General features: G+C 36.8%; 3 protein-coding genes across 3 annotated transcripts in view; 2 read left to right on the forward strand and 1 right to left on the reverse strand.

Annotated features, from left to right (window-relative positions):
• The window catches only part of LOC306858457 (uncharacterized protein), a gene marked incomplete at both ends in the record, with an annotated part of 34,065 nt that extends 32,888 nt beyond the window's left edge, over positions 1–1,177 (forward strand). Inside the window, 2 exons of the mRNA XM_079399017.1 lie at positions 785–871; positions 1,104–1,177. Coding sequence (XP_079255143.1) covers positions 785–871; positions 1,104–1,177 — 161 coding nt within the window. The remainder of the gene's footprint in view (positions 1–784; positions 872–1,103) is intronic.
• A 4,928-nt stretch (positions 1,178–6,105) lies between these two features.
• On the forward strand, positions 6,106–7,515 carry LOC306858464 (inward rectifier potassium channel 2-like; the record flags this gene model as incomplete). The annotated part of the gene is made up of 1 exon (XM_079399029.1): positions 6,106–7,515. The coding sequence occupies exon 1, from the start codon at positions 6,184–6,186 to the stop codon at positions 7,513–7,515; it is 1,332 nt and encodes a 443-aa protein (XP_079255155.1). The 5' UTR covers positions 6,106–6,183.
• A 5,071-nt stretch (positions 7,516–12,586) lies between these two features.
• Positions 12,587–18,092, reverse strand: btbd17b (BTB (POZ) domain containing 17b). Its single transcript, XM_079378227.1, has 3 exons — positions 17,947–18,092; positions 15,932–16,217; positions 12,587–14,229 (listed from the first exon to the last, which is right to left on the reverse strand). The coding sequence occupies exons 1-3, from the start codon at positions 18,017–18,019 to the stop codon at positions 13,155–13,157; spliced, it is 1,434 nt and encodes a 477-aa protein (XP_079234353.1). The 5' UTR covers positions 18,020–18,092; the 3' UTR covers positions 12,587–13,154.
• Positions 18,093–18,419: the final 327 nt, after the last annotated feature.

Genomic DNA, 18,419 nt, shown 5'->3' on the forward strand with positions numbered 1-18,419 from the left:
AGTTAAACTAAACTAAAAGTTGATTTAATGAGTTAAATTAAACTAAAAATCATTAAGAACTTTGTCTAAAAATATATTCAATAATTAGCGATTCTCATTTTAATACGTTAGAAATCTGTGCGCTTTCAAGGACGCACGTTTAATACATGGGCGAAGTAAGAATAAGGCTGTGGCACACCCAAGGAGAAGCACAGCTCAAAAGTATTCCAAAACAGTAGTCAGCAGTCCAAAACAGCTAATACTGTTATAATAATAAAGGTTACAATAATAAAAGTTCACTTCAGGAATTAAGTTGCGTCGATGAGTATAAAGTACAGTTTATCTGTCAATCAGATACACCTGAAAGTTGTGATCGTTACTATAGCAACAGTAGAGTTTTCTTTCAGAATCATTCTGGGTCCAATTGACCATTCGCAAAGAGCTTGATTGACAGGCGATCTGACCAATTAGAATGGTGACCGAAATCATATGGATTAGAGTGAATAAAAGTGCTTTATTCCTTTCTTTATTAATTTTATAGTAAAGCACATTTATTCACTCTAATCCATATGATTTCGGTCACCATTTGACATTTTTTTCTCTTCAAATGGTAAAAACACATGGTGTTTCTGTAACTGTTCAAATCACATGGATTATGGATGAGGCATGTAAATGGTGTCTGTAGTATCTAACACCAAATTTTTTTCACACTGTACAACTTTGGCAACGAATTGTTGCATTAATACCTCAAAAGTTGTTTAAGATGCCTATTAGTGTTTTATTCCTTTTTCTATTTTCATTGTAGACAGCGTAAGTGCGCCTGCTGAACTCATCTATGCTGACATTGAACTCAAATCTACAAAGAAACAGGAGAAAAATCAAGAAAACAAAGGTAAACTGAAACAAAAGTTGTGAACTTTAATGGTCATTACAGACGAATGATCACAACTCTAAATAGCAACATAAACCACAACAATAACAGTTAATACTGGTTTGTGGCTTTGAACTGAAATTCACCTAATCCAAAAGGTCATTGCATGCAGATTACGGTATGTTGATACGATATGTATACATATGTAATTGTATTTTCATACTTATATATTCTATCATTTCTGTATTTTCAGGTGTTGGATCTAGTGATATGACATATGCTCAGATTAAATTAATGCCTGAGAAACTTTCAATCCCAGGACGCTGATGAGTTTAGGTTGAGAAGGGCTGGAGAATGACCATCAATGCTTCATCTTCTTTGTGATACTGAGCAATTGATGGCAATAGATGTATTAGTACAAAATATTAGTGATGCAATCCTTCATCTGGGATTAGAGACTATACATGCTAATCTTTGAAAATACAATGAGCTGATTAAAAAAAAAATGCAGGAAAATTTATATATTTTTCATTCGATAAACTTTTTATATTTGACAAATGGGATATTCCGCTTAAGGCTTGGTTGTTATCATTTATATATCATATCATTTATTTAAACCTAAATATTTTATTATTATTATGTTAATATGATATCTGCCTGACCTCACTGCCCTATAGGCAATGAGTTTATATGCAGTGTTTGCTTACTATACAGCATATATGTTATATTACATTTTGGACGTTTCTGTTGTGATTAGACCGGCTGCTGGATTTACATATGTTCATTAAATTGACACTCTAAATTTACTTTGAGCAACAAGAAACAAACTTGCATCTGTAACCGTGTATATATATTGGCCATGTGTAGAAAAAAAACAAATTAAATAAACTTCTTGAGCATTTTTAAAGTGTAAATGCATCATTAGTGCACCTGCCTCCAATGACGACTATGATGAGAGCCACTCTGGGCTGCGTTTCCCGAAAGCAGTTAGCTGTGGTCGTTAATTCCATTGAACTTTATAACAATGGAACTTGCGACCATCGTTGCTTTGAAGAAACACACCCCTGTGGGCTGTGCTGAACCATACTCACACCCAGGGCCGTACGCAGGTTTTTATAAAAACCGAGGAATCAAAATGGAGATTGGTAAGGGGGTTCGGGGACATGCTCACCCAAGAAAATTTCGATTTTCCTGTCCTATATGTGTGCATTTTAAGATGTTTTAAAGCTCGTAAATTGGATAACAATATGGGTTTAAAACCAAGTCAGTGGGCAGTAGTAGCATAAATTATTTTTCAAGATAACAGATTCTTAAACATGAGAATCAGATTAAATGTTGCAATGAAGGATCCACGCTACTGGAAATTGAGAAGATATAGGCCTAGTTTGTTTATTTTTGACAATACACAATAACATATCCCAAACATTTTATATGCCATATTTTGAATGGATGTAACAGTATGTATGAAATGTGCAAACACTGACCAAGGAATAATACAAAAGTGGAAAATGCCAGATCTACTGCTGAAATATCAGCATTCTTGGACCGTCTCATGTTAAAACTGATCAAATGTACAAAAATATATTTATTCAATAATAGTATTATGAAAAAATATATATAGGCCTAGTGTGTGTGGTGGTGTTAAATGTAGCCTACAGTTTCCAGTTTTCAATTTATCTTTTTTACCCCATTTTAACATGGATTTCTATGGAGACCGGCCCATAGATGTCCGGCAAGATGGATAGCAGTGGCAGCACATAATATCTGTGTTCTAATTGGTCAGATCGCCTGTCAATCAAGCTCTTTGCGAACGATCATATGGACCCAGGATGATTCTGAAAGAAAACTCTACTGTTGCTATAGTAACGATCACAACTTTCAGGTGTATCTGATTGACAGATAAACTGTACTTTATACTCATCGACTCATCAGTAACAGAGTATTGTATACATTGTTGGTCGTCGCCCCCTAGCGTGCAGGCTTGAATTAGCAGAAGGCGAACATACGTTTCGCGCTCGGTGTGAAAGCAACATTCGCGGGCGATTCGCCTTGCTTTTTAGCATCGCGCTTAGTGTGGAAAGGCCTAAATGCTGTCGCGCCCATCGCGCTTTTCAGATTCAAATATCCACTTGAGGCCCCGCGAATGTAAACGCCCACATCGCCACCGCATAAACAAACAAGTTCATCCCTGCTACTTTGTTTCTGGAAGATCTGCTGAGAGAAATGAATTTCAAAATGTTTTTTTTTCCTTCAGAGCACATAAACAATATACACTGTGGAAATGCCAGGTTTTGTAATGTTTTTGTAAAGAATTCTCTTCCTCATTACTCCAGTCTTACTCCAAGTGTAATATACCCTATACCATTCAAAAGCTTGTAGTCAGCATACAGAAATTAAAACTTATATATTTTAGTTTTTCACTGACCACGCATAAATGTTGCTTTCTCAAAAACACAATCATGTACATAAATGCTGCTAACATATTATTGTAGCCCAGTTTGTGCTGATTACAGTGTTATAGACTTTAGCCATTTATGTTTATAAGCAAATGAAAAAAGCACAAATGTCAGGGCATGTCAAAACCTCTCCAGGCCCCCTAAGTCTAATAGCATTGTAAACAGCACAAACTGGGCTACAATAATATGTTAGCAGCATTTATGTACATGATTGTGTTTTTTAGAAAGCAACTTTTATGTGTGGTTAGTGAAAAACTACAATTTTGAAGTCACTGAAATAAGGCCATAAAAAAACATACAGAACATTTGTTCACAAGACTTCTGAGAACTGGATCTTGTAGCCTAGAATTTTTGCTTCAAAATTATGTGAAAATCATCTTGTTTATTTGCTCACAGAAAACAATATATTGATTTAAATTTTTAAAAACATGTTTTGTGATCGAAAGCCTATTTTTAAGCAGTGAGCTGATGATAGGCCTACATCATTTAAAAAAAATAACAATAATAATAATAATAATAATAATAATAATATATATATACTTACACACACACACACACACACCATTGCAAAGTTTGGTGTAATTAGGTTCTTAATTAGGTATTATTATTATTGTATAATTATTATTATAATTTTTTATCAATTATAATTTTATCAATTATAATTTTATTATAATTTGAAAATGCATCCTTTCATTCCAGACAAATGAAATTGCTTGGTTGCTATGGTGCAGCATGAGCGTGAGGATTTGGTCGTAGAAACTGCAATGATATTCGTGCTTATAGGCTTTTTTTTCTTTTAGGCTTTTTGTTATCTCTTTAGGGTATTAACGTATCAAAAAAGTGTGATTAATTTTTTCTTGAGAACTTAATAAATATGAACAGAAAAAAATAATAGTCTACTAATTTATTGTATCAATGATTTAAAGCTGATTATTGTGTATTACATCATGTTATGGAGAGGGCTGCCTATGTGACTGTCATGACCTGACAGCAGGGCGGAGATTAAAAGGCTTTTTAAAACTATTCTTCGATCGGCTTGAGCTTTGGCCAGCACTGAGTGAGATGATCGAAACCACCATCAAGCCCCATCATGTTTGACTGATCTTTCCCACCGGATAACAACAACTGCTATCTGCAGAAATGTGCTGATCTAAACTCCTGTTGCTCTTGAACTGTACAAGGTAAGATTTACTTTTAGTCATGTATCAGTATCTTTATATAAAACTGTAAATCTAAACTCCTGTTGCTCTTGAACTCCAGAAGGTAAGCTTCATTTTAGTTATGTGGCGATATCTTTGTTTACCAGTAGCTGAAACTGTTAGTCCAGTCATTAGAGTTGAGCAGATATTTATGCCATCAGTTTGAATTGTGGTTAATTATGTGGTTATTTATTGTTAGATTAATTATCTTTCAATGTGCAGTATCTTTCAATAATATTTTGTGGTAACATTTTCTAGATTCATAATTATATATTTATATTATATGTATATTACAAAATGACAATAATAAAATGTATTCATGTGTAAAAGGTCCATACTTTCCGGTTGTCTACTTGGAAACAGACAGTCATATTATAGCAGACAACACTGTATTGATCTCCACAGAACAAAAGACAATCGAATGTATTTATGTAATGTATTTCCATCCACCTATACCTTGTTCTAATTCCACCTGACCAAAACAAATAAGAGCAAGCTTATCTTAACAAGTTAAAAAATAATGAAAAATATATTCATATATCTTTCATATATCATAGATATAACTATATCTGGGATGAAGCCCCTTCATAATATGTATTTTTATTATTATTTATCAGCTTTCTCAATGTGTCTCAAATATATCATGCTATTTAGAGAGTGTTGAATAGCACATGGTCATTAAATAATTATTTTGTAGAACTTTTTTCCTTTGTAATCACATACTGAATTTTGTGTTGTTTTGTTGCCTTTCACAGTTGTAACCTGTTATTTAATGTTTATTTTTATTGTCTTACAGTGTGACACTTTTAATTTAGTTGATTTAAGAACTTGTTTCTATTAGTGTATTGTATCTTTTTGGATAATACAAATTACATTGAGGGAATTGAAGGACAAATGCTAATCATAAGCGTTATAGCTATGAAACATCATCTCATTTTAAACTGTCCCGATATGCTAAACTTTATCTAAAACTTTTTTAATCAGCATTTTTTCCCCTCTAATTTGAATAGAATTACTGTGGATGCTGTTTTCATGACCTCATGTATATTGAGAAAATAAATGGAACATTTGTACTTTTAAAATGTATTTGTCCATGTCCATTTGTCAACTATATATTCCTAAAATTGTCATTATATATTATATATTTGATTTCATATATGTGGTGTATAATTCGCTGACTGAATATGCAGCTCTAATCTGTACATCTGTGTTTCTGGATAGCTCTGTCAGGTCATGTCAGATGTTACATCACTCTTGATATTAATGTCGCCCAAAGGAGAAATGACCTTACATGCATGGAAACATTTATCGTGATCTTGACAGTTAATCTTTAAAACCCTGTAATGTCACAGTTCATAAATAATAATGTTCTTTGTGCAAACTGAACAGCTTGGCTTCTCATTTCTTCAGATCTCTTACTTTGTCTATGTGTTATTTCTACAGCCCAGCTTTGCCAATGAGGTCCAATCATTCCACGGAAGAGGAGATCTTTTTGTAGCCCCAGCAAAAACGTTTTTGTGGAGTGGCCATCTCAACACATGCTTGATTTCAAGGAAATACAGATTTTTCTTTGTGTTGTGGTGCATGTGAGAAGTCGAAAGTGTTTCTCCAACGCGTCCTCCAGAAACTCAGACTGTTTTCCAAAGCAGACGAGTCTCAACCCCCTCTTACAGCAGTGATGGGAAGTGTGAGAACACACCGGTACAGCATAGTTTCCTCTGAGGAAGGCAGGATGAAGCTGTCCCCCATCACTATGCAAAATGGCTATGGCAATGGAAATGTGGGCGGCAAAGCGCACACGCAGCAGCAAGCACAAACCCGCTTCGTCAGCAAGGACGGACACTGCAACGTGCAGTTCATCAACATGAGTGAAAAAGGTCAACGCTACCTGGCTGACATCTTCACGACATGCATTGACATTCGCTGGAGATGGATGATGGTCCTCTTCTGCCTCTCCTTCCTATTGCCCTGGCTGCTCTTCGGACTTATATTTTGGTTCGTTGCACTTTCATCTGGTGACTCAGAGAATCAAGAGCAGATATGCATTTCGAACGTTGACAGCTTCACGGCAGCCTTCCTGTTTTCTGTGGAGACGCAAACAACTATTGGTTATGGCTACCGATATGTAACGGAGGACTGCCCCTTTGCTGTCTTCGTGGTGGTTTTCCAGAGCATCTTGGGATGCATCATTGATGCCTTCATCATTGGTGCGGTCATGGCTAAGATGGCCAAGCCTAAGAAAAGAAACGAAACCCTTGTGTTCAGTCACTATGCGACAATAGCCATGAGAGATGGTAAACTGTGTCTAATGTGGAGAGTTGGGAACCTCCGGAAGAGCCACCTGGTGGAAGCTCACGTTCGTGCCCAGCTGCTCAAATCACGCACCACGGCTGAAGGCGAGTTCATCCCACTGGATCAGCTAGACATTGATGTCGGATTCGACACTGGTATTGACCGCATATTTCTAGTGTCTCCCATCACCATCGTGCATGAGATTGATGAGGACAGTCCTTTGTATGACATGAGCAAACAGGAACTGGAAAGTTCGGAGCTGGAAATAGTGGTGATTTTGGAGGGCATGGTGGAAGCTACAGCCATGACCACTCAGTGTCGCAGCTCTTATGTGACGAGCGAAATCCTGTGGGGCCATCGCTTTGAGACGGTCCTTTTTGAGGAGAAAAACCATTACAAGGTGGACTACTCACTCTTCGAGAACACCTACGAGATTCCCAGCACGCCTCAATGTAGCGCTCGAGATTTGGCCGAAAAGAAGTACAACAGGTCTAGCTCCAACTCTTTTTGTTACGAGAACGAAGTAGCCTTCATGGATAAAGAGGAAACGGAGGATGATGATGATGATGATGATGATGATGAAGAAGACCAGAAGAACATCAAAAGGGACAGTGTGGCCTTGGAAGGATCCAATACTGATGATGTCAAAAGCACAGCTTCCAGTCAGGATACTTTACCGCTACAACTCAAACCTTTAAGACAACAGCCTGAGTTATGACCGCTCTAAAAAAGAAAAGATGCATGGTATATGGTGACTATATGGTGTATAGCATAAGAAAATGCTGTTTTGCTGCTGTTTTTGAGAGCAAAATTTAGCCAGTGGTTTAATAGGAACACAAGTTTGGGTTGCAGATGTCTTGTAACTTGTACTTGTGCTTGTTATCCAAGAAGACAGATCAACAAACATTAACATTCAAATCTGCTCCAACTGTCTATACGTAATCAGTTTATAATATGGACAAGAACAGCACATCTAGAAAATATAAACTCTGTTTCAAACCGAGGGTAGATTACACCACACAAATTTTGCACAGAATTTTTGCCTGATTTACAGTCTGGAAGGGTTGATGCAAGCTGTCTAAAGTCAGAGTCGGTAGATCTTGGGCATTCACCATTCAAAGTTGACATATTTCAAAGAAAACGACATATATGATGTTCACAGACAGTCATGTAGCCTAATAGCTGATTTGAATTGGGTAGAGCTAGTTTTCTAATTGATTCTAACTGAGTAGAGCTAGTTTTCTGTCCACCATATTTTTTTTTGTCACAATGCATTCTGGGATTACTTTCTCCATTAAGAATACATTTGACAAATATAAAGTAGGCTACCTTGGGTCGTAGCATAATGTTGCTACCTACATACTTTTGGAACAGCTTAGACTGAAGCCAGTCTTTGAGAATGTCTATATGTAGCTCACTGTTTTGGAGCAGAGCTATAATGTAACAGATCCCAATGATTCTGGAGGACAGACAGTTTTGTCCCGATTGTCCCTGCACACAGGCTACTTGCAGCACATTCAAGATAATACCTTGTGCAAAATCCAATGTCATGATGAAATCGTGTCTTTTTAAAGCAGAAGTGGTACAATGAAGGATGGAGAAGATGAGAACCATATGTTTCCTTTTGATCTGGTCTATGCCATTAAATCTACAATAGAGGGACATTTTTAACACTTAAAACTCACTGCAGTGATGTCTTGATTTAGAATAAATGAACAAAACACAAGGTTAGAATCCGAGCCTCAATATTTCACATGTGGCTGTGACTGAAAACAGGTATTTTTATGGTGGCGGTATATGCCCATGTGAAGTACTGTATGTTCACAGATGGTTTGAAAACCTGTTAATGAGCTGGTCTCTTAACAACATGGTATTTATCTCCTCTTTCTATAAACACTATTCTGTATAAAAGAAAATAATGTTCATATACAGTACATAATTGACTTGTGTTAATTATTAAGTTATAATATCAGTATTGAAGATTAGCCATACATTTTTAATGAGAGTAAGTGTTAATGCTAATCTAGGACACTTAATGTTTTCACGTAGTGAACGTACCGGAAAGCTCCTCAGTGCATGAAGTGAAGTGACATACATACTGCCAAGTATAGTGACCCATACTCGGAATTCGTGCTCTGCATTTAACCCATCCAACGTGCACACACACAGCAGTGAACACACACACACACCGTGAACACACACCCGGAGCAGTGGGCAGCCATTTATGCTGCGGCGCCCGGGGAGCAGTTGGGGGTTCGGTGCCTTGCTCAAGGGTCTCACCTCAGTCGTGGTATTGAGGGTGGAGAGAGTGCTGGACATTCACTCCCCCCACCTACAATCCCTGCCGGCCCGAGACTCGAACCCACAACCTTTGGATTACGAGTCCGACTCTCTAAACATTAGGCCACGACTTCCCCTTTTTTGTTGTTTTTTTTTATTGTTTTTTTGTTTTTTTAATAATATGTACTGCATCTTCTGTGATCTGTCAAAAATACACTTAACATCTCAGGGTTTGGATGAAATCTGGCATTCATACAACATAAATAGTCAAAGAGTTGTAAATATATACACTGTGCAAAGCAAATCTTTGAAAAATATGTAAAGAATGTCATGTTCATAGCAGTATATGTGCTTTCGATGTGCAATAGAGCTTCAGTGACTGAAGACATGAAAGTTTATGTTTATGAATGAACTTTACTTATCTGCCGCTAAAAGATAAATCTTGATAAAAGGTTAAAAATACTATTTTGTTTTGTATGACAATGTGTTACAACCAAAGCAATAAAGACTTGAATTGCTGGAAGGCTTTAAAAACCCCAAAAATTAGGGAACCAATAGCTGATTTAAGGTTGTTATATATAAAACTGTGACAGTAGCCATCACATTCAAACTTACCAGTGATTGAAAATATCATCTGCAGTGTGATTTTAAATTAATTTGAAGTTTTCCTTGGTTTGTTCTGTATCAATATCAAGGTGAACAAGTCCATATTTTAAAATGTAATGCAGCATATTTGTATATTTTACTGAGATAACTCTATTTCAATCACTTCACAAATTATGTAATCCTAATAGATAACATTCCAAAGTATGACATCACATACACATTCAGAACCTACTGTACATTTAGACAGAAGCAATTCATTCATTTTCAGACTGTAAATAGTTGTCATTGAGATCATCCAGACATAGCTTGTCTGGCTGGACTAATTTGAATCCCTGGCCCTAGTTTGTGTAAACAGAGAATTGATTGGACACAGGAGATACAATGAGAGGATTGGATTTTGTTTTGATGAAAGTTTGATTTAACCCTGAGGGAATTTTCCACATTGTTCAATGACATGTCCTCTTTACTTGGGGGGGGGGGGGGGGGGGCAGTTAAATTACTTCATTGGGCATCAGATGCTTGATGAACAATCAAAACAGAAATATAAATAGGTGTTTATGTGCACAAATACTTACTGTATTATGGAAGCAGTCTGGGAGAAAAGTCACTCTCACCTTTAAAATGAGTTCAAATCCTTAATAATCCCAGCTACAAATTTAAGTAGGCTATAGTAAGTAATATGCACCAGCTGTTGCAGTGAACGTTATCAATTCAGGTGTGTTCTCTACAGTTTAATCTCTAATGTTATTTTTGATTAATGAAGTCTGTTTGTGAGATTAGGATTATCCCTCTATCTGTTCAGCAGGGGAATCTATGATGTATGGTGAAGTAGAGTCAATAGGTTTCAGTTCAAGCCAAACGAGTTAAAGAATTTGCATCAATATGTTTCTCACTCTTGAATTCGAATCGATCAGTTATCTGATTTTTGTTTGCAGTGAGTCCGCAAACAAAAGTGTTGAGTGAGTTGAATTACATCAAAGACTAGGGACTTTGGTGACATATGGCGCTGTGGGATGGTACATGTAATAGGCGGTGCTATTACGGTTTTAAAATCGACAATTCTTATCATTCAGAGATGCATGCTCGATAAATCAGGCATAACGAAGAATGACTAACCTAGCCTGACTAGGTTGAATTCATGTTGTGGTCCATCAAGATAATAATATAATATAATATAATATAATATAAGCACCAAATATTTCTCACTCAAGCGGAATAAATGGTTGCACTTTTTAAGAGCTTGAAACACTTGCGGTTCCTGTAAAACTCACGTCACGATGCCATGTCGCACGAAAATCCAGCAAATACGTTTTTGTTTTTTGTCTTATATATATATATATATATATATATATATATATATAAAGAAGAACTTAACTAGTCTGCTAACTTCTAAACACTGATTAGCACCTATGGAAAGCATAAAGGGACATACTTTTTAACTACTGTGTTTTGAAGTGGATGTTGAGCATGTCCGAGACAGAGACAGTGGGATCTTTTAATTTTAATAATAATCTGAAATAGGCTATATAAAATACATAAAATTATATATAGGCCTATCATAGCCTAGTCAATATAGCAAGAATTTGTCAAATGAGTTTGGTCAACAATATGATTGGTGGTTATCTATTTGGGCTATGATCTTCTTTAAAGCTGCTTCATGAAAAAAATAGTTTAAAGAGATATAAAACATAAAGCAAAATTGGTCTAAATTGAAATGGCATTCTTGCACAAACTGTGTATAGTTCCATGGCATAGGCCTACAGAAATTAACTTATGAATTATAAAGATTAAAATAGCCTGTCAAAACACAAGATGAACAGACGGTTTCTTTTCCAGAGACTGTATTATTGTCTCTGTCGGTCTGACATTTCCTGAGTGAGCAGTATTGACAGCTAACACATTCCCTCCAACACTGATTACATAAAGCTGTTTCCATTAATGACCTCTAGCCACACTGAACCAAGTGTTGTTGACTATCACAACACTAAAACTATGCAGCTTGGACATTATGGTTTACCTAATACATTTACCAAAATTTGTATTATTCAACAGAGCGCTCTCTGTGTAATGTTTGTATCCCACAATGCAATGCACTTGGCCCAACCAGTGTGATAACTAAACAATAAAACAATATTAAACAATATTAAGCATGATTTTAAACATCTCTTTCTTTACTAATTGATCAGATTGCCAAAAGTTATGATATTATCGCACTAATTTGGTTAAATACATATTACAGACCTATACATTTTTAAATGTGTACCCTTGCATCTTTCACTGTGCTGTTTAACCTTTTTCTATAGTCTGTAGTATACAGTGTATATATGCTGCAATAAGATTATATTCCAAACATACTGAAGCCTGAGCATCATATTTCTTTTCCCAACATGCACCTGCCCAGCATCCATAATCACTGCAGCAGCTGCTTTAAATGCTCCATTCGCACTGCTGTGCTCCAGTTGGCTTTCTAATAGTTATCTTCTGATAGCTTTACTCCAGTCAAATGGCATCATGAAACCTGTCAACACTAAAGTCAGCATCTGCATACCAGCGGCCAGCCTTTCAACCACTCTCTTAATTCTAATAGCTCAATGGCTCGAAAGGATGTAGCACTTTTTGACCACCAGAGGGTATTGAGAGAACAGATGAAGTTTCAATTTGTGACTCACTGGTTCCAGTTTCTTGGGATTCAAAGTCTCTAACAACCTCTTGATTTTTTTTCTGCCATAAATCAGAGAATGCTGTCAACTAAGGTGAATGTGATATGAACAAAACATCTGTAAAAACCTTTAGAAAACAAAATGATAGGAATAAAACTTAAATGTCTGGTGTAATTAAGTGATACTGAAGTAGAACCATTGCACAAAATAGCCTTAATCTTGGTAATGAATAGACAGTAAATTGTGGGTTCATAAATTGTGATTTTATTGAAAATTAACATGAATTGCAACATAAGTGAGCAAAAGATCAATTTTACATAAGACAATGTGTGCAAATGCATTAATCATCAAAGAACAATTTTGAGTTTTTGAAAAAAAAAAATTATTTTCATTTTATGAAAGCAATCAGCATGCTCACTGTAACTTAATGGATGTTAATTTGAAGTCAAACATGGCAATATTACAAATGTGACTATGGTGATTTCCAAGTACTAATAAATTAGGGTGAGCTTTCATGCATCATGGTATAAAAAGGTTACTAAAGCAACCATTCACAACCCATTTTACCTCTGCAATATCCTATTTCCAAAGTGAAATAGGATATTAAATGAGACTAAGAAGGGTGAACGTTGATTTTATCCATTGGGAATTGACTGAATGGTGAAAAATGGGTGTTGCACACCAGAATGCAACAGAAAAATCTATGCAAATTAACATCTGCCAAATCCACTAATGTAAATATATTTGTGCATGTAAAACTTGCTTTCAAAGCTATTGGGCACCAGAAACCATTGGTAGAGGAGCTAGACTTTTACTTTTTCGCCACTATGAGGCTGTGATAGAGGGGCTTCACAATAATGTGCAGGTAGAGCGAGCTGTCAATGAGGTACTCAGATGCTCTACGCTGCAGGTCCGCTTCCAGCAGGAAGTCTCCCGCCTCCTCCGTGCTCTGGTGGAAGTTGTAGACGTGACGGACCACCACCTTCCCCTGCTTCCGGGCCGAAACGATGACAGTCTTTTGAAAGCTGACGCCAGCAAAGTCTGGGCTGGAGGTGGCCGGTGTTACGATGATCCGCGGACGTCCTCCATCGGTACGAGTGGGCTGCAGGGACCCCTGCTCCGGATAAGCGGATCGCACACTTAGAGGAAGCCAACGAGGAGAGAAAAGAACATTCCAGGTCACGCGTTTGCTAGTGTCATAGCCGCTCGGTCCGAGTTGAGTCTGAAAACTGAAGCTGCGGTCGTCCCGCGTTGGGTTGTTGATGACCCACGGAGAGCCCCATGCTGGCGACAGATAGTTACGAGGCGTAAAGAGGCTGCAGTTCACGTCGAAGTACTTTGCGAGCTGGACGGGTGAGGCTGCGTGGAACTGGAAGGCTAGGAAGAGCAGATCGCGTACCGATTCATAATACTTCAACATCACAGACGACTTCTTCTGCAAGTGGAACAAGTGTTGAGGTGATATCATGGCGTAGCGTATTGCTTTGAGCGCGCTCTCGGCCGTCTCACCTGAAGGTTGGTTCTGGTTGATCCAGGTCTGCAGAGCTTCGTACAGCTCCAGTTCACTCTGCAGAACCAGATCCGAACGCTGCAGCAAAGTAAGCAGCAGTTCTTCGCTCACGGAGCTCCATTCGGCACTCTGTAGAACCGACGACAGGTTCCAGGACAGGTACTGCAGGCAGCTGTTCCGCAGGGTCATGTCCCCGATCTGTGTGGCGTATTGGTACCAGCTCACCACGTGACCCGTGGGCGAGTCGCTGGACAGGTGCTGGATCATGTATTGGGTAAGGCCCTGCTGGAGGTCCCACACGTGGTACTTGCTGGCGAGCTTGTGTAGAGGAATGGCCTGGTTCAGACGCACTGTGATGTCACCACAGTATAAGTACCTGCAGGGAAAGAGGTTGTGTTGGAAAAATCAACCTTACTATTAATGTTTTCCCAGGTGAAAAACAAGTGCACTTCCATAATGTACTTAAAGTGCTCTATTTTCGCGCACTAATTTTGTACTTAATACACTAAAAATGATCCTTTAGTACTCCTTAAAATAAACTTAAGATCATCTAAGTGTACTCAACTGTGCTATTTTGAGACACCATGAATATGAACTAAAATGCACTTTTAGCATACTATCTTTGTATTTAAAAAAATGTATTTAGCTACCACTTGTAGTACACTTGAACCCATCTTTCATACACTAGTACACTCAAGTGTACTACAAGTGGTAGCTAAATACATTTTTGAAATACAAAGATAGTATGCTAAAAGTGCATTTTAGTTCATATTCATGGTGTCGCAAAATAGCACAGTTGAGTACACTTAGATGATCTTAAGTTTATCTTAAGAAGTACTAAAGGATCATTTTTAGTATATTAAGTACAAAATTAGTGCGCGAAAATAGAGCACTTTAAGTACATTATGGAAGTGCACTTGTTTTTCACCTGGGTGACCTTGGATAACTTTGATTACCCTGAAGCTTTACCTCCATAGCCTGTGTAGAATGATAACGTAACACAATTGAATGCTACACTAAAACAGTGTTTTTCTCTCTTCGTTATCAATTTATTTATCTGACAAAATGCGAGGTCTAGTTCTAGGTTAAAACATGAGGATATTTGTGATCCATCACCATTGTGTCCAGTGTACTTTGATTGCAATAGTTGTATTCCTACTTTTGTCATAATATTCCCTAATATACTAAAGTATTGGAAAGTATTGTTTAAAAACTCAAATTAAATTTTCCCCTCAAATTAAAATAATAAAAAATAAAAACAACAATATATAAACAAAATAAAAGCATTTTGTTGAAAAGCTACAATATAAAGCAAATACAAAAATTACAAAAATAGGATATATAGATCAAATAAAAATAATATTGACTACTATAGTATAGTAGTGGAATGTAATGATTAAATACTTGGTTTAAATTTCCCTTCAAATGAGATTAGTTAAATCTACAATATAAAATAGAATTAAAAAAAATTATTAAATAAAACAAAAAGTAAAAACAACTGAATATATAAATAACATAAAAGAAAAATCTACAATAACAAAAAACTAAATAAAAACAATAAAAATATACAATATAAAATAAAAAATAAAACTAAGATATATAAATATAATAAATGTATTTTGTTGAAAATATACTATGTCAAATAAAAAATAAAATAAAGGAAATAAAAAAAGAATATACAAAATGCAAAAATATAAAATAAAAATAAAAATCTTTGTTGACAATCTATCATTTAAAATTAAAATTGAAATATAACATTGAATCTTTTGCTCTGCTCTTCACAGTAAAACTCAACAAGAGGAAGTCAGTCCAACAGAATGAGTACATTACGAGGGTAAACGATTACATCATAGACTTTTTCCTAGAAACCCCAGTTGGTTGCTGCCTGTTAGTGGAGTGTTATGGTTTATTGATTATAGATTTAGAATGGTAACTGTAAGGTTGTAGGTTCAAGGGTAACGCATGAACAATCACCTCAACCCTATGTTGCTCCATTGGGGTTGTACTTGTAATAAGTCTTCTGTAAATCACTTTCGATAAAAATTTGCTAACTGCCAAATTGGTAATGAATCACTCACCTAATGAACTTATCAAAGACAGCGGCACAGTCTGGAGTCTCTCTGAGGATCATCGCAGTAGAGTTTCTGGTCTGTAGGAGCTCATCAAACACATCGCTCTGTAGAGTCAACACCAGCGAGTGGACCTGGATGACCTTCACCTCGTCCGTGTTTAAGGTCTGAACGCGCAGGATCACGTCGCTGCCGTTTCCCTGGGTCAGCAGGGCCTCCATGCGCTGCACCAGTGCCATTGAATGGTTCAGTGTGGTAGCGCTGTTCTCCAACACCACATCTGACTTCAATGCAGCTGCAGGACAGAAACGGGACATTTGAGAGCAGAATGCATGAAGAAAGTGCTCCTTTTAAATATCTCACAACCAGTGTTGGGCAGTAACTAGTTACTGTAATAATATTACTTTTTGCAGTAACTAGTAGAGTAACTAATTACTAATAAGATTTCAGTAATAATATTATAGTTACTATCCATAAAACAGCATAGTTACTTAGTTACTTTTGATGCCTCAACCCCGCTGATTTAAAATCAACAATCAAATAATTCCTAGATTTATGTTCATAATTTTCACGACTCACACATGCATGTGATGTCCCCAGTACAACAGGCAAGCTTGGAATATAGAAAAGCTTACATTCAGCAGATAGAAATATTGCATTATATTGATTTTGTCAGGAAAAACATATGATCTGAACACTGTTGTGTATATTGTAGCTTTACTTTACTCTGATATTACATCCCACCCACATCCCTCTGATCAACATGTACATTATATTACTATAATTAAACATCTTTTTGGAAAATTAAACAGTTTCTTACAAACTTATGTGATTTGATAAAATACAACGAAATATATCGCATATGGGAAAAGGAGAAATTACAGTTAGCTTCAAGCTACACATGACAGTTAATGCGATTAATACAACACTTCTGCTTGAATGTCACTATCAATCACTATTGAGTGTTTGTAATAACTTCTGACTGCGATCCAATGTGGAGTTTGATCAAATGATGAGACAGAAATATGTTATTAGTAACATTCTAGAAGAATTTTATGTGGAAGATACACAGTTACAACTTCTGTGGGGCGTGAAGAAAAAGTAATGTAACTAGTAGTGTAACTAATTACTGTTGCCAGAAAGTAATAAGTAACAATATTACTTTTGAAAGGAGTGACTAGTAATGAGTAATATATTACATTATTTGAGTAACTAGCCCAACACCGCTCACAACTTCAGAAGAGTAACAAACTATTTTTGCACATTCAAAAACAAGAACAATGCCTATTATGAGGAGTTTAGATGTTCTTGTATGCCTTTGCACTGCATATTTTATCAGATATTGAATAATGCATGAGCACAATCTTTCAAATAATTGTAGCCATTCTTGCTTGTATGTCATCTGTGTACAACACACCCGAAAACTGGCTCTCCATCCAGTTCTTTTAGGCACTCAACTGAAAATTTTCCTATTTCCAAGTAATCAGACTCATATAAAATTAAGTGTTAGAGCAATTGTATTGCATTTCGGCTTCCAAATGCACTTTAAGTGTGGCTGAGAAAAGGAGGAAAAAGTCTGAATACAAAATCACAAGCAAGACCTTAATGAAAGGCTCCAACTGCCACTTGCTGCTCTTCAAGTCATGTGACTCATTCACTCGCGCCTGACAGTTTGATCAGTTCACTCATTTGAAAGCTACTGCATTTCCTGTAAAGATGGTGACTTCACTTATAAATGCAATTGAACTGTGCAACAGTATGTCAATATTAAGAGATACTTTTCAGACATTTGGAAGCTTTTAGTTACATAAATCATGTTTGTAATCCATATTAGATATATCATTGTGCGTTTGTGCACACTATGCAACTACTGCATAGAAAATGACAAAATAAAGTCCTAATCTTTGCTCTAATAAATGATATAAATGATGGCTTTTGGAATAAAAATGGAATATAACAAAAATATGAATGGAAAGATCTCATAACATACAGAAATACATGGCTATTAAAATCTATGATCTTACCTCCTACACAAAGTGCAACACAAAGGTTGGCCACATAGACCACAGCAGGAATGCTTCCTCCGGAGTTCACCATCTCTCGTCCTGTATTAATGTCGTCCTTCCCTGGCTTTTTTCACTCCAGCCTCTCTCTCTCGGTATGTGCTGCCCAGTCTCCCTGTCCCACACTCTTTATGTAGGACGCTGGCACATCGCTCAGCATCTCTCAGCCTCATGAAGCCTACTGATTGGTGGACTCCGGCTGGGCCGTTGCCATGACGACCGCTTTGATTGTGAGTTTCTCCTCTTTCAATGTTACATGATATCGATCTGTGGCACTGGGCCACGTGTTTGGACTGAAGTGGGCGTCTGGAGTGGGATGCGGTCTACACATGGGGGCTATTGCTACTGTATTAGCTCAAATAAAGGAAAAGAACACACTGGAAGATGAATATTATTGCACGTTGTTGCACAATGGTGGATTCCACAGAAGATAT

The sequence above is a fragment of the Barbus barbus genome, assembly GCF_936440315.1.
Source record: "Barbus barbus genome assembly, chromosome: 3".
NCBI classification, from domain to species: Eukaryota; Metazoa; Chordata; class Actinopteri; order Cypriniformes; family Cyprinidae; genus Barbus; species Barbus barbus.

Excerpts from the sequence above, each read along its gene's own strand:
- btbd17b (XM_079378227.1), bottom strand. The coding sequence starts at position 18,019 with ATGGTGAACTCCGGAGGAAGCATTCCTGCTGTGGTCTATGTGGCCAAC. Across the intron at positions 16,218-17,946 it reads TGTTGCACTTTGTGTAGGAG|CTGCATTGAAGTCAGATGTG; the intron begins GTAAGATCATAG and ends TCTGTCCTGCAG. Across the intron at positions 14,230-15,931 it reads GTCTTTGATAAGTTCATTAG|GTACTTATACTGTGGTGACA; the intron begins GTGAGTGATTCA and ends CTTTCCCTGCAG.